Source organism: Leguminivora glycinivorella, chromosome 27 (assembly GCF_023078275.1).
Source record: "Leguminivora glycinivorella isolate SPB_JAAS2020 chromosome 27, LegGlyc_1.1, whole genome shotgun sequence".
Classification (NCBI taxonomy): Eukaryota; Metazoa; Arthropoda; class Insecta; order Lepidoptera; family Tortricidae; genus Leguminivora; species Leguminivora glycinivorella.
The window spans coordinates 4,771,266-4,790,518 of NC_062997.1; the positions used below are offsets into that span (position 1 = coordinate 4,771,266).

General features: G+C 37.4%; 1 protein-coding gene across 1 annotated transcript; it reads left to right on the plus strand.

Annotated features, from left to right (window-relative positions):
- Positions 1-356: 356 nt before the first annotated feature.
- LOC125240361 (zinc finger protein Xfin-like) lies at positions 357-12,881 on the plus strand. Its single transcript, XM_048148266.1, has 8 exons — positions 357-1,606; positions 3,148-3,295; positions 7,337-7,517; positions 8,225-8,332; positions 9,547-9,721; positions 10,343-10,495; positions 11,558-11,656; positions 12,045-12,881. The coding sequence occupies exons 1-8, from the start codon at positions 464-466 to the stop codon at positions 12,285-12,287; spliced, it is 2,250 nt and encodes a 749-aa protein (XP_048004223.1). The 5' UTR covers positions 357-463; the 3' UTR covers positions 12,288-12,881.
- Positions 12,882-19,253: the final 6,372 nt, after the last annotated feature.

Consider the following 19,253-nt stretch of genomic DNA (forward strand, 5'->3'; position numbering starts at 1 on the left):
ATGTCAAAGCGACAATGAATGAAAACCGGAAAGAAAAAAAATCAATGAGAGCAACATTGTTCTAGTGATGCGATCAAACCTCAAACTTACTACATATACCGGTTTGAGGTAAGAAATGCGATAATTCGTAGTCATTTTTAGGGTTTTTTTGTATTCGTTGCCACTTGCCATTTCATACTTTGTTGAAATGCTTTGTGTAGTATTTTATAAAGTCATTCGTAATGTTTTGAGTTACATTTTCGTCAAAAATACTAAATACATATACAAATTGATCGATTGTAATTAACCGAAATCTACACATTTAGTAAATCCTTATCACTTATTTATTACCGGTTTTTGGGTGGACGAGAAATATGTCAAAATGGCTTTCTACACTGTTTGTGATCGTGTTTACTTTAGGATTTTAAGAAACGAAATGAGTTTTAAATCTAAATAGTGCGGTTATTTCAGTATCGAACTAGTTATGTTACACAACAGTGGGCCTTACGGGCCGAACGATGTGCCGGTAAACATGGGAATACCTGTGAATATGACCCAAATGTCAAATCCTATGAACTTAGGTCATAACTTGGGTAACTTGCCTAAAATGCCTCAACAAACGCCACAAGCTGCAGCACCAGGGTATGATTTGCCAGATTATCGTTCATACGGCCATTCGCCTGTGAATATGGGACATTCTATGAGCCCCTTTCCAGGCTATCACCATTTGAACTTTCAAACAGACTATGGCCATCCTAATTCGAGTTTACCACATAATACGGCACCAAGCACTGTTGAAAACAATATTCTGCCCATGAATTTAAATACAAACAGGCCTGATTTGATGAATTACTACAATACTGAAAGCAAAACTTACGATGTAAACAACTTAGATGACAGAGAAAGTCTTAGTCAGAGAGTACCTCTACATATACCTCAATTACATACAAAAGCGCTACAGAAACATCTGGGAATGGACTCAAGTCAGGATCAGTATAATTCTGTACAAGAAAATCCAATTGATCCGAGAAAAACTCCAGAAAAAACATTTATGGATAGTAATAAGAGAAAAAGTTTAGAAAACACAGTGAAACTAATTGAAGATATACTTATAAATAGTACACCTAAGAATGTAAATACTGAATCAATTTTGAGTAAAGCACTTTCAGACAAATCAAGTACAAGGAGGACTAAACTACATGAAGAAGTTGATGGTAAAGATTTAAGCAAAAATATTAATCCTAGCTATGAAATGTTAAATACTAATGATTTAAATTCTAATGGCGAAAGAACCAGAGAAGATACAAAATCAGTTATCCATGGTTTAAATATGACCAACAATAATTCATCAAACAAATCTAAGGATTTAAATTCAAAGCCGAAGGAAAATCGTTCAAAAAGGAAAAAGAAAAATGTTAAAAGTAAAATCAACAATGAAAAGGAATCTTCACCTGTACAGATTGAAATCTACTGTGAACCGTTAAGACGGAGTCTTATGAAAACTAATCACAGCCAAAAAGAGGAGAGACGGAAAGTGTCCAATGGACAAGATTCGGAAAAAGAAGAATTAATAGTAGAAGTTAATATTAAAAAGGAAGTTGTTGATGAAGATATAGTGCAAGTGAAGGTACTTTTTATTTTACTTATAATTTAGAAGTATAAGGATGACAACTACATTCATAAAAAAATGGAATTGGGTTTAGTCCGTCAGTTAGATTGTCTACAAACACTGAATTAATGTATAAATACAAAGATATAGAGCATCAAAGTTCCGGAGTGGGGGCTTGTGACGTCACTTCTAAGTAAAAATTGTACCTAGGCGTGAACGCGAAACATTTCAACACACTACTGTACCGTCATTTTTTGTTTACGAGAAAAAAGAAAAAATATGTGTCTAAAATTTTTTGATAATCTAACTGACGGCTTAGTTTTTTTTTTTAGCCGTCTCGCCTATTTTAGGGTCAATCCGCGGCAAGAGCGACATGAGTCACGATTTTATGGCATGTTCCATTTATGCATGTTCAAGTGATAATCTATCTCTAAATAAGTGTTACTTTCCCGATATATGCCAAGATCCTTTCATTTGCAGCTGTAGTTCAAATAAACACTCAATGAAGTCGTAACGTTACTTTTACGTGGATTCACCCTGTAGAAGTCAACTGTGGGATATGGGTTTAATTGTGGCGTAAGCAAGAGGCTTGCAACCTGTCACTGCTATGTCAAAATTTTGATTTCTTTCAACCCCTTTTTGCCAAGAGTGGCACTGAAACTTGAGTAGTTTATGTCCTCTGCCTACCCCTTTATGGAATACAGGCGTGATTATGACTGACTTCAATTGACTAAATACTTCTGCTTTTAGAGCATTTTTGACTTTATTTTGAAGTCAAGTCTGGTTACTAATTTTCTGAGGAAATGATTTGATTTCAACACTGTTTCAAGGAGAAATTCCAATTAATTAAATAAATAAATATTATAGGACATTCTTACATAGATTGACTGAGCCCCACGGTAAGCTCAAGAAGGCCTGTGTTGCAGGTACTCAGACAACGATATATATAATATACAAATACTCATATACATAGAAAACATCCATGACTCAGGAACCTGTGCTCATCACACAAATAAATGCCCTTGCCGGGTTGAACCCGGGACCGCGATGTAGCACGCAGGGTCACCACGCGCTAGGCCAGACCGGTCGTCAATAAGAACATTATTATAATTTTTAACCCCCGACGCAAAAACGACGTGGTGTTATATGTCTGTCTGTCCGTCTGTCTGTCTGTCCGTCTGTCTGTCTGTCTGTTTATCTGTCTGTATGTGTGTGTGTCTGTCTGTGGCATTGTAGCTCCCGAACGGATGAACCGATTTCAATTTAGTTTTTTTTGTTTGAAAGCTGAGTTAGTCGGGAGTGTTCTTAGCCATGTTTCATGAAAATCGGTCCACTATGTCGTGGTCGGGGGTTTTTTCAAAATTTTAATTTTGTGGTTAGGTTATGTGTTAATTTGAATTAATAAATATTAGTCTATATTTGACATTTGTTGTTGTTGTTCTAGTCCTTGAGCACCCCAGAGGTGCAAAGGGCCTTCACAAGCTCACGCCATGCCTTCCTATTTTCAGCGACCCTCGTGGCCTTTGACATTTAATCATCAAATATCTTCTTACTTAAAGGTGGAGCCGATAGACAGCAATGAAAGCGATAGTGCACCGTCACCATTCCTGAAAGACTGTAACGCGACACCCAGAGACGCTTTAGAAGAGGATGCTGTTATCGTTGAGGAGAATAATGTTGCCATAGCAAAGGAAGCTATGAAAACGGGTGAGATTTTTGTCTGAAATATTATAGGTGGGCCCACAGAACTTAATTTAGATAGAAGAAACAAATTCATATATTTGTATAGGGGCCGAGCGTGTCAAATTTTGTACTGAAGTTGATTCTTGCCTGTAATTTTAAATATGTCTCAGGTTCTTGATTGTTCATAATTTTTGTGTTGTTGCAATTGAATATCACGTAACGAGGCATTTTTTATGTTTTGGTTGACTTCAACTTACAAAAATTGACGCCCGAAAGCTGCAAGCTGCGAGTAAAGACGGACAACTCAGTGGATTTCACTGAGTTCATTTGACACGCTAAGTAGATACGTTTGCTTGATCTATGGTATATATGACATCTGTGGGTGGGCCATTTTTTTTCAAAGTTGTCCACCCCACTTTTTTTTGTAACAGGGGTAGCCCCTAGCCCCCTACCTAGCCTTGAGTATTGAAGTAAAGTTAGTTCAATTCAATTCATTTATTTCGTCATCATGGGTTACATACATTACAATAGGTGTCAGTTTACATTATAGGTCCGACCATGGTGTGCCTTTCGGCGTACGATATAAAAAATACTTATGCTAAACACATTTACATGCATAAAATTAAACTAAACTGACTAATAAACAAATTGGAAATATCAAAAGTAACTTTATATAATCATGTCAAGCAATAACAGTATTTAAATTGAAAATAAAATAATAATAACAATAGAGACATAAGATTGTGCAATCATTCATTACATTCATTAATAAATTCATTGATCGAATAGTAGGCTTTTTCTATCAGGTACATTTTCAAAGCTTGTTTAAATTCATTCAGACCCTCTTTACCTCGAATTGTCTTTGGTAATTTGTTGAAAATTTTTGGTGCCATTCCTATAATACTTTTTGAAAGTAATTTGGTCTTTGATGGCATACCTATCACTTTATCACATCGTCTCTCACTAGAGAAATATTTGAAGAGGTGTGGATTACTTTTAACAAATAAAGCGATTTCGAATATGTATAGGCAAGGAAATGTAAGAATTTTCAAATCAGTAAAGAAGGGTTTACATGGTTCTAAATAGTGTAGTCCGCACAAAGATCGTAAACACCTTTTCTGTGCTCGAAATACGAGTTCACGATTAGTAGAGTTTCCCCAAAAAATAACGCCATATCTGAGCGTTGAGGAAACGTATGCATGATAAGCTGTCAAAGCTGTTGATTGATTCACTATTTTACGTAGCATAAACAAAGTGTACGAATATTGGCTCAACTTTTTGCAGACATTTTCGGTTTGAAGTTTCCAGGAAAGATTATTGTCTAATGTTAAACCGAGAAATTTTGTATGGTCCGTTTCTGAGATTATGTAGTTGTTAAATTTTGCTACTGGAACCAATAGATTTTTACATCTCTGTTTAAAATTCATTATATATGTTTTGGCCAGGTTAATATGAAGGTTATTTCTGTCAAGCCATTCGATAGTGGACTCTAAAGTTGTATTGATATCAGATTCTATAGTATCTGGTGGACTATCAGAGAAAATAATTGTACTGTCATCTGCAAATAAAATTGTTGGATGCGTTGTTACTCGCGGGAGGTCATTGATATATATTATAAATAAAAGGGGACCTAAAATACTCCCTTGGGGGACGCCGTACCTAATGTCTCGAAGACATGACGAATAAATAGTCTCTACCTTTGATTTAAGATCGATATGATTTATTTGTGTCTTTTGTTTCCTGTTACTAAGGTAAGATCTTATTAACTCTAAAACATTTCCCCTGATACCATACTTGCAGAGTTTATCTAGAAGTATATCGTGTCTGACAAAATCAAAGGCTTTTGTCATGTCCATATAGATGGCTGACACTGGGAGCCGTTTATCCACGTTAGCAAGCACCTTCGTTAACAGCTCATAAATAGCCATGTTGATGTTCTTATTTTTACGAAAACCTTTCTGTTCATTGGCGAATAGATTGTTGCTCTCAAAGTAGTTGTACAAGTTGTTGTAAATAACCTTTTCGATAACTTTTGAAATTATTGGTATAAGTGCTATTGGCCTATAGTTTTTAGTATCATATTTACTATGCTTCTTGTGTATAGGTTTAATTACTGAAGTCTTTAACTTTTCAGGAAAAACACCATATTCTATACACATATTTGTGATGTAGCTAAGAACAGGGGCAACTATGTGAGAAACTCGTTTAAGTATTTTTGTGCTTATGCCATCGTATCCTACGCTGTTTGTATTTTTCAATGAGTGTATAATATTAAAAATCTCAGTTGGGGTTGTTGGAGACATAAAAATAGAGGACATAGTATTACATATCAAACTACTCCCAGTGATAGTTCCGAGCGGTACCGAACTACTATTCCCATTTGTATGTGGTATGACAGTGTCAGAGCTGTCAAATTTGTTCGCTAAGTTGCGTTCTACCACATCTATGAAGTAGTTATTAAACTCCTGAGCGATCATTTTAGGATTTTCTATCACGGCGCCTTCAACATGTAATTTTGGTATATTTTCCTTTGGCAGATTGGTTTTTGCGTTATTTATAATTTTCCACGCCGCCTTTACCTTATTCGACGAATGTTTTATGTTATAGTCATTTTGGGCCTTTTGTGTCAGTTTAATAATTTTTTTGAGTCGTTTTGAGTATTCTTTGTATATATGTTTATCTTTGACACTAGTAGACTTCCGGTAATTCCAAAGAAGTTGCCTTTTACGCTTGCAACAGGTACGTATACCTCTGGTTATCCACTTCGGTTTTTTAAGTAGTGTAACTTTTACTCGTTTCACAGGAAAACACATGTCATATAAAAGCAGAAAATCACTAATGAAAGAGTCGTATGCATCATTTGGATTATTAGCCATATATGTACTATTAAAACTAAGGTGTTCCAGATACTTTATAAATTTAACTATGTTATCCTCTGCATAATCTCTTTTCTCTATGAACCAGTGAGTTAGAATACATGTTTTCTTTACAGGAAATTTCATTAATATGGCCATGTGGTCTGAAAGTGCTAATTCGAGGATTTTAAACTTTCCGCCTCGCATGTTATACAAAAAGTTGTCTATGCAAGTGTTGCTAACTGGTCGAGTTGGTTTGTGTATTCCTATTTTCATATTATAGCTAGTCAATAGGTACTTAAAATCTTTTGCTGTAGTAGTTTTCTTAAGAGTATCTATGTTAAAATCTCCGGTTATTATAACTTTTAGTGTACGAGTAATATGGCTTTGATTTTTTGGCCGAAAAATTATTCTCTCATTAGCACACTTAATTAGGCCTAGGCTAGGGGCCCTATATTTGAAAATTTTCTAGCAGGGGTTCTTCCATATTTTTATATCAAAACATTTCATCCATATTATTTGTACGACCAGTACTGGCCTCCGCGACACAGGCTTGCCTAGTGCGGGAACCAATTAAACCATTGGTTGCATTTCACTTTGAGATAAGTTAGATAATGGTTAGTGACCGGCCACATCAGAGCGTCGCGTGTCGCCAAGCGGCGCGGCGCGCGCCACGCCGCCGCCACGCCACCTGGGGCGCGTCTTACGTCCTTCCTATACAAAATGTACTGAGGAGACGCTTTTTGAATTACACTCAGGTGCGGACGTCCGTTGCGCGCCCCGAGACACGCGACGCTCTGGTGTGGCCGGTACCTAAAGACATTTACATAAGCTGTAGTCCTTACAAATGTAATACTTAAGTTTAGTTTTATACCTACTTATCTGAAATAAAACTATTTTTCATTTTTTTTTTTTTCATTTTTAACCCCGACGCAAAAACGACGGGGTGTTATAAGTTTGACGTGTCTATCTGTCTGTGGCACCGTAGCTCCCGAACGGGTGAACCGATTTCGATTTAGTTTTTTTTGTTTGAAAGCTGAGTTAGTCGGGAGTGTTCTTAGCCATGTTTCATGAAAATCGGTCCACTATGTCGCGGTCGGGGGTTTTTTCAAAATTTTAATTTTGTGGTTAAGTTAATGTCATTTAGCAACATGATAATGACTTATTTCATATTGACTCCGCGGTTTTTAACACAATTCTTCTATTTCAGGTTCAAATCCAAAAGCCTACTACGAATGCACCCACTGTAACCTCATCTTCAAACATCCGAAGCGTTTCCTGGTCCACACAAAATGGCATACGTTCGGTCTGACCACCGAAACTCGACACAGGATGGAGAAGGAGAGAGAAGTACAGAAGAGTATAAAGAAGGAAGCTAGGATTGTAGAAAGGTAACATTTTTATAGTTTTTCATCACAACATTAAATGTGCTATTGCACGCAGGCGGAGCGTGAGTTATAGAAAAATCGTTCTCCCTAGGGAGTTAAGAAATTTCTAGTACTGTATTGAACTCTTTTTCACCTTTTTGCATATTTTTTATAATGCAAGCGTGATGAAAAACATTGTGTGTAACTCGGGGAGTATGAATATTATTAACTCGAGTCTTTAAATCGCTCCGGCAAGCCGTCGCGATTTAACTTACTCTCGTTAGTAATATTCAACTTTCTCCCCTTGTTGCACAATGTACTATTAACCCCCGACGCAAAAACAACAGGGGTGTTATAAGTTTGACGTGTCTCTTTGTTTGTGTGTGTCTGTCTGTGGCATCGTATCCCGAACGGATGAACAGATTTGAATTTAGTTTTTTTTTGACTGAAGGTTGAGTTAGTCGGGAGTGTTCTTAGACATGTTTCATGAAAATCGGTCTACTATGTCGCGGTCGGGGGTTTTTTCAACATTTTAATTTTGTGGTTAGGTTATTTGAAAGACCAGTATCACTTGACTAACTCAAACATGTCGCGTGGCAGCAAAAAAAATCCTTGGCTGGTACTTTATTATTACTCCCTTGGGAATAAAATAGTACATTATTCTCCAGTACACGTAGACGCAATGAGACCTTTAAACAGCAAATGTGATGAAAAAAATTATTATGTTTCAGATTAAACGCTAAAGAGGTGAAAGAAGGCGCCGAGGGGGAAACGTTTCCTTGTAAAGACTGCGATAAGATATTCTCCACGAAAGGCAGTCTGAAAAACCATCGGCAGAAGTGAGTACTTTTTAAAATTGTAGGAGGTAGGGCATAGCGAATGATATCTCGCCCGAATCTAGAGCACAGCCCAACTGGGGAAGTACCTCCGCCTTACAGAAGACCGCAGCCAAATAGCACTAGACCCTACTCATAGTGTTGTGTTCCTGCCGGTGAGTAAGGCTGCCAGAGCTCAACGAGGGTGCGGTGTGCCGATGACGGGAGGACTTACGGAACTGACTTATTCCGTTTATTTTCCTTTTAGTCGTCGGCAACCCGAACCCTCCTTGGAACTTGTACACTCCTTTTTACTGTGTATTTAACACAGCAAAAGGGAATGTACAAGTTTCTAATGGGGTGGCAACGCGCATGTGACACTCTTTGAGTTGCAGGCGTCCATAGGTTACTGTGACCGCTTTCCATCAGGCGGGCCGTACGCTTGTTTGCCACCGACGTAGTATAAAAAAAAGATAAATACGATATATACAAAAATAAATAAACTTAAGAGTACTAATTGGTTATAGATAGAAAAAAATGCAAAAAAAATATATTCGTCGACTTAAATCTGTCAATTAGAACACCACAGAATAAAACTATACGTGCTGACTTTTCAGTGTTGGATAGTCTTTGACACTTAGTCAACTATAATATTTCATAACACTTCACTTTAGCTAACTGAAAAAGTGCGCAGTGAAAATGTAACACAGTGCTTTAAAACCCAAAATCTTACTGCTACAAAACCTATAAATGCTTTTTTGGGTAATAAACTATATTAGACTTATCTTGACATCTTTTATGTCGGGTTTTAATTTAAAGATCTATGCACGACCCTGTAAATGACGAATTGTAATTCGTACGTAAGTACGGGAGTAGGAAAACTTATTATTACATACATACAATCACGCCTGTATCCCTTGAATGGGGTAGGCAGAGCACATGAAACTACTCAAGTTTCAGTGCCACTCTTGGCAAATAAGGGGTTGACAGAAAACGAAACTGTGACATTGCAGTGACAGGTTGCCAGCCTCTCGCCTACGCCACAATTTAACCCACATCCCACAGTCGCCTTCTACGACACCCATGGGAAGAAAGGGGGTGGTGAAATTCTTAACCCGTCACCACACGGGCCTTATTATTACAGTCTAGATTTATTTGGCTATGACCGTATTAAATGCGATGTATTGTAAATCCTGGTCGCGCGGCACCAAAATGTAACACCACCTCTTCTGCCACAGATACCACCCGACTAGACTCCGCGAGTGCAAAGTCTGCAAGGCCACATTAGTCGGTTGGTTGGCGTTGCGACAGCACATGGCTACACATATTGCTGGCGCCGGCTTCGCCTGTCCCGAGTGCCCTAAGAGGTTCAAGTACCCGCACTCCTTGGCCAAACATAGGGATACGCATCTGGTAAGTCACTAAGTTATTTCCTAGCAGGATATCTATTATACCTGTGGTTAATATTAAATATAGATATTGTACCATGTAAGAAGGTCAGATGGCGGTCACTTTCGTAATAACCTAACCACAAAATTAAAATTACAAACAGACAGACAGACACGTCAAACTTATAGCACTCCGTCGTTTTTAACCCCCGACGCAAAAACGAAGGGGTGTTATAAGTTGGACGTGTCTGTCTGTCTGTCTGTCCGTCTGTCTGTTTGTCTGTCTGTTTGTGTGTGTATCTGTCTGTGGCATCGTAGCTCCCGAACGGATGAACCGATTTCGAATTTTTTTTTTATTTGAAAGCTGAGTTAGTCGGGAGTGTTCTTAGCCATGTTTCATGAAAATCGGTCCACTATGTCAAGGGTTTTTTTTCAAAATTTTAATTTTGTGGTTAGGTTATTGCGTCAGGGGTTAAAAACTAGTGCTTACGCCAAATCTTGTCAAAGCAGACTCTAAGGCTGGCAAGGAGGATGATGATCTCACGATAATATTAGTCCGCCATTTGTACATTTTTGTATATTTTGTGCAATAAAGTTTAAATAAATAAATAAATAAATATTAACTTAATTCAATTGTTGTCTACAGGAGAAAACCCAATGCTGCAGCCAATGTTCTAAAAAGTTTGGTTCGCAAGCTCTACTGAAGATGCATATGAAGTGTCACGAGCGCGCCGCTAGAGGGACCACCTTTAGATGCACTTACTGCGGGAAAGGGTTTTTCGAGAGCTATAACTTGCAGGTAAGAATAACTTGAAATATACATAAAATACAGAAATCTACAAAAAAAAGGTATTTAAACATTACTACACTTTTTATAGAAAAAAAAATCGGTTTATGAGTGTGAGAGCTACGGTAATATAGATAGACACCAGTAACTTACACATTTTGAGTCGGACCAAACTAATTTTGTGACATTTACTATGATAAAATCAGGAAAAATCGTCGTTGATATTAAATTTCTCTATAAATTATGCGTCTAAACTAACTTTACACTCTATGAAGATCAAATTATGGGTGTCATTAATCATTATTGAGAATGTTTCATTACGAAATTCGCATTATTATCATTTTCAGACTTTAAAACACAATATTACATAAACCGATGCATAGCTTGGTCCGTCTCTAAACACGAAATCGATGCATTGTTAGCTTGGTCCGTCTACGCCAGTCATTACATCGCCTCTATACTTACCGTAATAATTACTGTGCATGGTCGTAGAAAAAGTATTGTATGCAACGGTGTTTAACTGAGTCGAAAAATACTCGTGGCGTCTTAATAACAATTTTCGGCTTCGCCTCAAATTGTTACCCACGCCACTCGTCCTATTTGACCTCCTTTAAACGCCTGTTGCATAATAGTACATTGTGCAACAAGGGGAGGAAGTTGAATATTACTAACGAGAGTAAGTTAAATCGCGACGGCTTGCCGGAGCGATTTAAAGACTCGAGTTAGTCAATCAATTCAATTCAATTCAATGTAAAAAATATGTAAATAGATGTAAAAAAGTTAAGTACGGTACAAGAAATTTCATTATTCCCTTGGAAGAACGATTTTTCTATAACTCACGCTCCGCCTGCGTGCAATAGTACATTTAAAGTGCGGGTGTGATGAAAAATACTATATTTATTTCTATAACTCACGCTCCGCCTGCGTGCAATAGTACATTTAAAGTGCGGGCGTGATGAAAAATACTAGATTTATTTCTATAACTCACGCTCCGCCTGCGTGCAATAGTACATTTAAAGTGCGGGTGTGATGAAAAATACTATATTTATATACTTACTTACCTATTTTTTTCAGATCCACGAGCGAACACACCGCAACGAACGCCCATTCTCCTGCGATATCTGTAAGACGAGTTTCGGAACCAATTCTAGTCTCCAGCGGCATCTCAAAGTTGTGAGTACACGTTAAAAAAACATACAGCTGTAAACACTGTATACAGAAACTAAGCCTCTACATTGAGTTTTACCGACCAGTCTGGTCTAGTCGGCAGTGAGTGTAGTGACCCTGCCTGCTAATCCGCAGTTCTGGGTTCGAATCTCGGTTAGGGCATTTATTTGTGTGATGAGAGATAACTGATTAGTTAACTAACCTAACCACATTATCAAAATTTTGAAAAAACCGATCGCGATTTTCATGAAACATGGCTAAGAACACTGCCGACTAACTCAGCTTTCAGACAAAAAAGAACTAAATCTAAATCGGTTCACCCGTTCGGGAGCTACGATGCCACAGACAGATTCCACACGGAGGAACTCCACTCACTATTTTTTTTCTTTTTCAGTCCCACAGCACGGCAAAACCCTACTCCTGCGAAATATGCCACCGCAGTTTCGCCTCTTCAACCACTCGCGCGCGCCACGTATCGCGCTCCCACGGCGATTCCTCAGACTTCCCATACAAATGTAAGCTTTGTCCGCGGCAGTATAGTGCGTTGAAGGAGCTACAGAAACATATAGGGAAGAACCATAAAGAAGAAAGGGATAGGGGGGAAATAGCATCAAAAAGATCGCAAATGAATATTTAATTTTTTCAACTGTCTATACGGGCAATGTTTATTTAGCTATTTTGTTTTCTTGAAACACTCGCTACGCTTGTGATTCCCGAACCACTCGCTACGCTCGTGGTTCAATAGTCGATTCTTTCGCTTGATCGGGTATCCATATTACACAAAGTTTTTATAACTGGCTAAGGAGCTACTTCTCGCAAGGCACAAGATTCTCGAACCACTCGCTACGCTCGTGATTCCCGGACCACTCGCTACGCTCGTGGATCAATAATACACTCTACGATCTACCCTAATAATATTAGTGTGTTGAAACTCTCGTAACGCTCAAGATTCCCGATCCAAAAGCTGTACATAGCATTTTTTTAGTATTCATTCAATCTTTTAATCGCTAAGCGTGGCACTGAAAGTTCAGCTTCATGTGCTCTGCCTACCCCTTATGGAAAACAGGTGTGAGTATATGTATGATTGTAATCAACTCAATGTAAGTAATCAAGCCATGGTAATGCGTGTATTGAGCAATAGCACAGTATAAGGACGACTCAGTAATAATTCTTCTAACACCCATCTTAAAGGCCGGCAACGTACCTCCAACACCTCTGGTGTTTCGGGTCCATGTGCGGCGGTGATCGCTTACCATCAGGCGACCTGTCTGCTCGTTTGCCTCCTATCCCATAAAAAAAAAATTGTGCGCCGCGCGGTTTGTCCTAGAGTAGCGCTCGCACGCAGCGAGGTGCAAAGAGTATATGAAACGGATGATGCCGGTCGCGTCAGTACGCCATAATGAAAAAGGCCGTTTTTGTAAATTTTTGATTGGCTCTAGCGTCTTTAAAAATAAAAATATCAAAAAAAATCAAAACGGTCCGACACAGATAAAAATAATAATAATCTGTGTTGATAAAATCATTGCTCCATCTTCAAAAACCAGGGAGAAAATAGTAGAGAGCGTTTGTATGGAGAATTGACCTCCTGTATCGTCTTAATTGCTGAGTCATCCTTAAATTGTAGCAATAGTCCAATAGGAGCGTCCATCTAAGTACAAGTGTGTGTGAAGTATTCAATACAAATTGCCAATTATGTCCGAACTCCTGCCTTCTTTTATCCATAGAGAAAACAAGAGAAGGAAAGAGTTGTAACTCTATACATCAGTAAACGCAAGTTTGTAGTGACATCTAGCGTCAATCACGCATCCAAATAGTGTAAATTATCAGTACCACTACTCGACACTAGGTGGCAACAGTGTCGCGTCTGTCAAAAATGTAATATTTAATCAGTTTACAACTTATATTACAAGCAGAAGGAATTGAAAACAGAGTACTGATTAATACTATTGTAATGTTAGCTAAAAATTGTTAAGCATTACACTTTTTGTTCGTCGCGACATCTATTGACAAGTAGCAGTACTGATAATTTACGCTAGTTGACGCGTGTTTGACGCTAGATGTCACTACAAATAACTTGCATTTACTGATGTAGGGAGTTACAAGTCTTTCTCTACTTATTCATCTATGCTATTATCTAAGGACAAAATATTCGATAAATATAAATAATCTTAAGTCTTTGATATATCTCCAGCCTGTATTATATGTGATTTATTTTAAGCGATAAGACCGCCTGTTTCTATTTTTTTATTTTACTTTGTGTACATATCTATGAATACTTTAACATCTTGGACACTAAAATATATACAATTTGATTGGTCGATTTGGTACATTCATTATATTAATAACCTAACCACAAAATTAAAATTTTGAAAAAACCCCCGACCGCGCCATAGTAGACCGATTTTCATGAAACATGGCTAAGAACACTCCCGACTAACTCAGCTTTCAGACAAAAAAACTAAATCTAAATCGGTTCATCCATCCGGAAGCTACGAAGTCACAGACAGACACGTGAAACTTATAACACCCCGTCGTTTTTGCGTCGGGGGTTAAAACGGTAATTAAGAGTTTATTGCTTAAACTTTAAGGTTGTTGATACATATTTTTGCCACTTTGTCCTGATCTGTTTTTAACCCCCGACGCAAAAACGACGGAGTGTTATAAGTTTGATGTGTCTGTCTGTCTGGCATCGTAGCTCCCGAACGAATGAACCAATTTAGATTTAGTTTTTTTTGTTTGAAAGCTGAGTTAGTCGGGAGTGTTCTTAGCCATGTTTCATGAAAATCGGTCCAATATGTCGCGGTCGGGGGTTCTTCAAAATTTTAATTTTGTGATTAGGTTATTGCCAAGCCGTAAACACCATTCTAAGATGCAAAGAGCCACATTTTGACCAATCGAACTGTCATTTTAATATCTTGGATATAATAACATAGTTTACAATTTACATATAAGTTATAATAAAAGTAAGAATAAAACTAGTATTAAATGTAAAATAAAACGTTTCTGACCGTCGGCCGGAAAACGTTAAGTTTCGATCCGCTAAACAAAGTTACCGGGCCATTTTTTTTTTCAAAGTTGCGTCCCCCCCTTTTTTTAGTGACATGGGTATTTTTTTACGCGATTCATACTCTTTTCTTAAGTCTTTCAATCCTGATATTCCGTCTTCCATTCCGTTACCGCCATACAAAATGTATGAAAAAATTGTAACGGAATTGGAAAAAAACCTTGGGACACTTTTTCTCCTATTAGGATTGAAAGAGCTCGCGATTCTGAGTGGAAACCACATAAAAATTTCCAAATCCAAAAAAAGTGGGGTGGACAACTTTGAAAAAAAAATGGCCCTACCGCTTCGCGGCTGCGTTGAACAGTGTTACTGGCCGTTACTTTACTGGCCAAGGCATGTAATCTAGTATTGAAGCCTAGTTCTCAATGTTGTAGTTAATTCTTTAGAAAATCTCTACTTTTTACTAAGATATTACGGTCTATAATATTAGTATACATTAGTTTCTAGTAAGTGTTGTTTATTTGTGTGTATATTTGAATATATCTCTTTATTTTTTGTTGATTTCTAAAAGACATATTATTAAGACGTGAGTGTGTTTAGTAAAGTCCCACTTTGTCGGTTACCATTAAGGCGAGATTTACTTGTATCTTTATATGAATAAACTGACAAAGCTTTATAGCAATCGACAAAGTGGAACGTTTTACTAAACACACTCACATATTATTTAGACATGATATTTTTATAACAGGCCTTTTTTTCAGCAACGATAGCAATGTGACATACGACATATAGTTCTATACATTACAACTATTGCCCACGCAGTTTTATACACAAGAGTGCGACCAAGCTAAGTGTGCAACGATTTTGGTAACGTCTTTGCAGGAGTTAAATGTCATAATTTCTTAGAAATATCACGTGAAACAGCTGGGCTGTCCAAATCGCTGCGAAGTTAGTTTAGTATGATTTTAGGCATACTTTTTACCTAGAGTAACATACTACCTTAATCAATTTCTTACTTTCGTAGCGTTACCATACGTGAGCATTTCTTTTTTTTTTTTTGCCACTTTTATGTAGTGTGATATTTTTGAAAAAAAAATGCTATTTCTACTCAGAATTACTAGCCTTTTCAATCCTAGTAGTTAAAAAAATTGTCCCATACGATTTTTTTCTTGTTTTGTTACCATTTTCCGTACATTTTGTATGGGGTAACAAAAGAGGAAAGTAACAAAACTGTATGGGAATTCTGGGACACTTTGTCTCCCAGTGAGATTGATAGTACTCGTGATTCTGAGTACAATTGACCTAAAATTCCCTAAAACAATAAAAAAAAAAATTATGGCAAAAAAAAAGAAATGCTCATGTAATACCAAGGGTTTTACGATTTGTAAAACTATTTTCGAGTCCCTTAGTCAAAAAGGAATGCTTTCGCCAGTCCGTCTGTATTAAAGCATGGCCAGAAATATATGATTACTAGCTTGAAAGAGACAAAAAGTAGCCTATGTCACTCTCCATCCCTTCAACTATCTCCATCTAAAAAATCACGCCAATTCGTCGCTCCGTTTTGCCGTGAAGGACAGACAAACAAACGGACACACTTTCCCATTTATAATATTAGTATGATTAGTATGAATGTCAAGAGGGCGCTGTTATTCTAATGTATGGGGTGGCAGTTCAGTAATTGTAACTCCATACATTAGTAAATGCATGTTATTTGTAGTGACATCTAGCGTCATCCACGCATCAATCACTCGTCAACTAGCGTAAATTATCAGTACTGCTACTTGTCAATAGATGTCGCGACGCACAAAAAGTCTAATGCTCAACAATTTTTAGCTAATATTACAATAGTATTAATCTGTTTTCAGTTCCTGCTTGTAATATAAGTTGTAAACTGTTTTACTATTACATTTTTGGCAGACGCGTCACTGTTGACACCTAGTGTCGAGTAGTGGTACTGATAATCTACGCTATTTGACGCGTGACGACGCGTGTTTGACGTTAGATGTCACTACAAACAAGGCTCGGAACCGGTTAATTTTTTACCGGTTAAAACCAGTTTATTTCGATTTTACTCCGAACTTTGTAAAGAAGCGAACGTTATGAGAACTTTATTTTAACCGATATAAACCGGTTTATTCGACGAGCGGCGAAACGCACCGGCGCCGCGTAAATACCTACGTTCACGCAGCGACTTTTTTGTTTGGTCCCGGTAAACCGGTTTATTTTGTTCTAAACCGGTTAATCGAACGAAACCTTTATGAAAGCATTCCCCTAAAAACCGGTTTAAAAATAGCGGTTTTAAAGGTTTTGCCGCAAGTACAACGGTTTGACAATTTAACCGGTATCCGAGCCCTGACTACAAATAATCCGCATTTACTAATGTATGGAGTCGCAACTTTTTCCTTAAGCCCCATTTAGATGGTACGAGTTTCTCGCCTCGAACGTACGATTATCGAAGTACGAGAAAAAATATCGCATCATGTAAACTATGCGTACGATATTGCACGGGAGGAGGCGATAATCGCCTCGCCTTTGATGTTTGTATGTCTCCGTGTAAACAAAACACGTATGCGAGAATCGTATACGAGTTTATGCGCTACCCAGTCGAAATGAATTCTTTTTACCTAGAAACAGAAATCATGTAAATCATGGTATTTTTATATTATCTATTAACTCTCAGTAACTGCTAAAACCAAAAATAAATTAGGGTTATCATTATCAACATTATAGTGTTAATGTTTACTGGCATTTTACCCCATATGGAGTATAATGCTATCATTTAAAATAAATTTTATCTATATTCTATGCTCAATTATATCCTGACGCGATCGGTTGGTTGCGTAACCTGGATGTCGACTTATAAGTAACGCTAAGGTCGAATTCATTATTTTCCCAATTATATAATTATTATTTAGACCGTCATAAATAATTTATAGTGTTTTTAATATTATTGGGTACTATTCAACTTAAATTCAAATAAATCCAAAGTAAATTATATCCAATATTATAAAAAAGCATACAATATATGTGTTTATAATTAATTAATTAGCAACTAAGCACGCAAGTTGACAGGCAAAACTCGCATGAAAATCGGTTCGCTCCGATTCGTGCGATAATCGCACGTTCGAGAAGAAATGTCATACGAGAACCGGTTTAGACGAGTCGAGAAATGTTATGGAATTATTTCCCGAAAATTCAACTCTCCGTCTAAACTATTTCGCCTGGCGATAATCGCCTGGCGATAATCGCCTGGCGAGTATCGCATACGATACTCGTATGCGAGTTTTTATTTCTCGCACGAATGTAAACGTTTTCGAACGATAATCGCATACGATAATGTCATACGAGTTTCTCGACCAGAACGGGCGAGAAACTCGTACCATCTAAATGGGGCTTTACTTATTCCTCTATGGTCAAGAGGCTGTTATTCTGATGATGTATGTGGTGACAGTTTAGTATAGTATGAATAAAATAGTTCCAATGAAATTCCGCAACGTGGCGCGTAGTTATATATTTCTCAGGTTATGCTTTTATAAGGATTCATTTCTCTAGTATTTTATGAAATGTAAATAAGTATTCTTAAAATCAAATTATCGAATATTACTTGTAGAATTTTTGTATAAGTGTTAAATTTAAAGATGTAATTTAATAAGTATTGTCACGGAGATTAAAATGTGGTCACATATCTAAGAAACTGTTTTATTTATAACTTTTAAATCGATGTACCGTTTATCGTTCATGTATTACGTAAGCTCTATAGGGGGCCGGGGTCTTTTTTTTTTTTTAGTAGGAATAGGTAGACGTTTGACCACGATCACACCTGATGGTAAGTGATGATGCGGTCTACGGTGGAGCACGCTTACCTATGAGATACCTATTTACTCTAGCTTTAAAGAGACCTGGGGCCCGTTTCTTGAAAGGTACAAGCTATGGACATACAAGCCTTGTATTACAGGTGCGCGAACTGTCAAATCGTATGGGTTGTCACGGAAACACACTTGTAATACAAGGCTTGTACCTTTCAAGAAACGGGCCATTGGATTGTACTTCTGTGGAAACACAGACACAGGCAGGGCATTCCACTCCTTGGCGGTTCGCAAAATAAATGTTGAAGCGATACGCTTATGCTTTGCTTATTTTTGATGACACGGGGACGGGGCATGGGGTGTGGGCTGCCATATAGACCTATATGGCAACTTACAATGAAATCACACAAGTTTCATACACATATTTATTCGAATAACACTTACAAGTAGTGACTAATAAAATAAATCAGTTTTAATGACAAACAGACGTTAATTCTCTTATTTTAGAAAACAGACATGGAACAAACCTTGAAAAGAAATAATAAAAATGTAAAAAAAAACCTTAATTAGTTCCATTCCTAAATGTTGTGAGTTTGACTCTCCTTACGCTGCAGTAACCAAAATGTCTTTCCATCACTAGAGAGTCCTTATAGCCTGGCACCTAACCACAAAATTAAAAATTTGAAAAAACCCCCGACCGCGACATAGTAGTCCGATTTTCATGAAACATGGCTGAGAACACTCCCGACTAACTCAGCGTTCAAATAAAAAAAACTAAATCTAAATCGGTTCA

Excerpts from the sequence above, each read along its gene's own strand:
- LOC125240361 (XM_048148266.1), top strand. The coding sequence starts at position 464 with ATGTTACACAACAGTGGGCCTTACGGGCCGAACGATGTGCCGGTAAAC. Across the intron at positions 1,607-3,147 it reads AAGATATAGTGCAAGTGAAG|GTGGAGCCGATAGACAGCAA; the intron begins GTACTTTTTATT and ends TCTTACTTAAAG. Across the intron at positions 3,296-7,336 it reads AAAGGAAGCTATGAAAACGG|GTTCAAATCCAAAAGCCTAC; the intron begins GTGAGATTTTTG and ends CTTCTATTTCAG.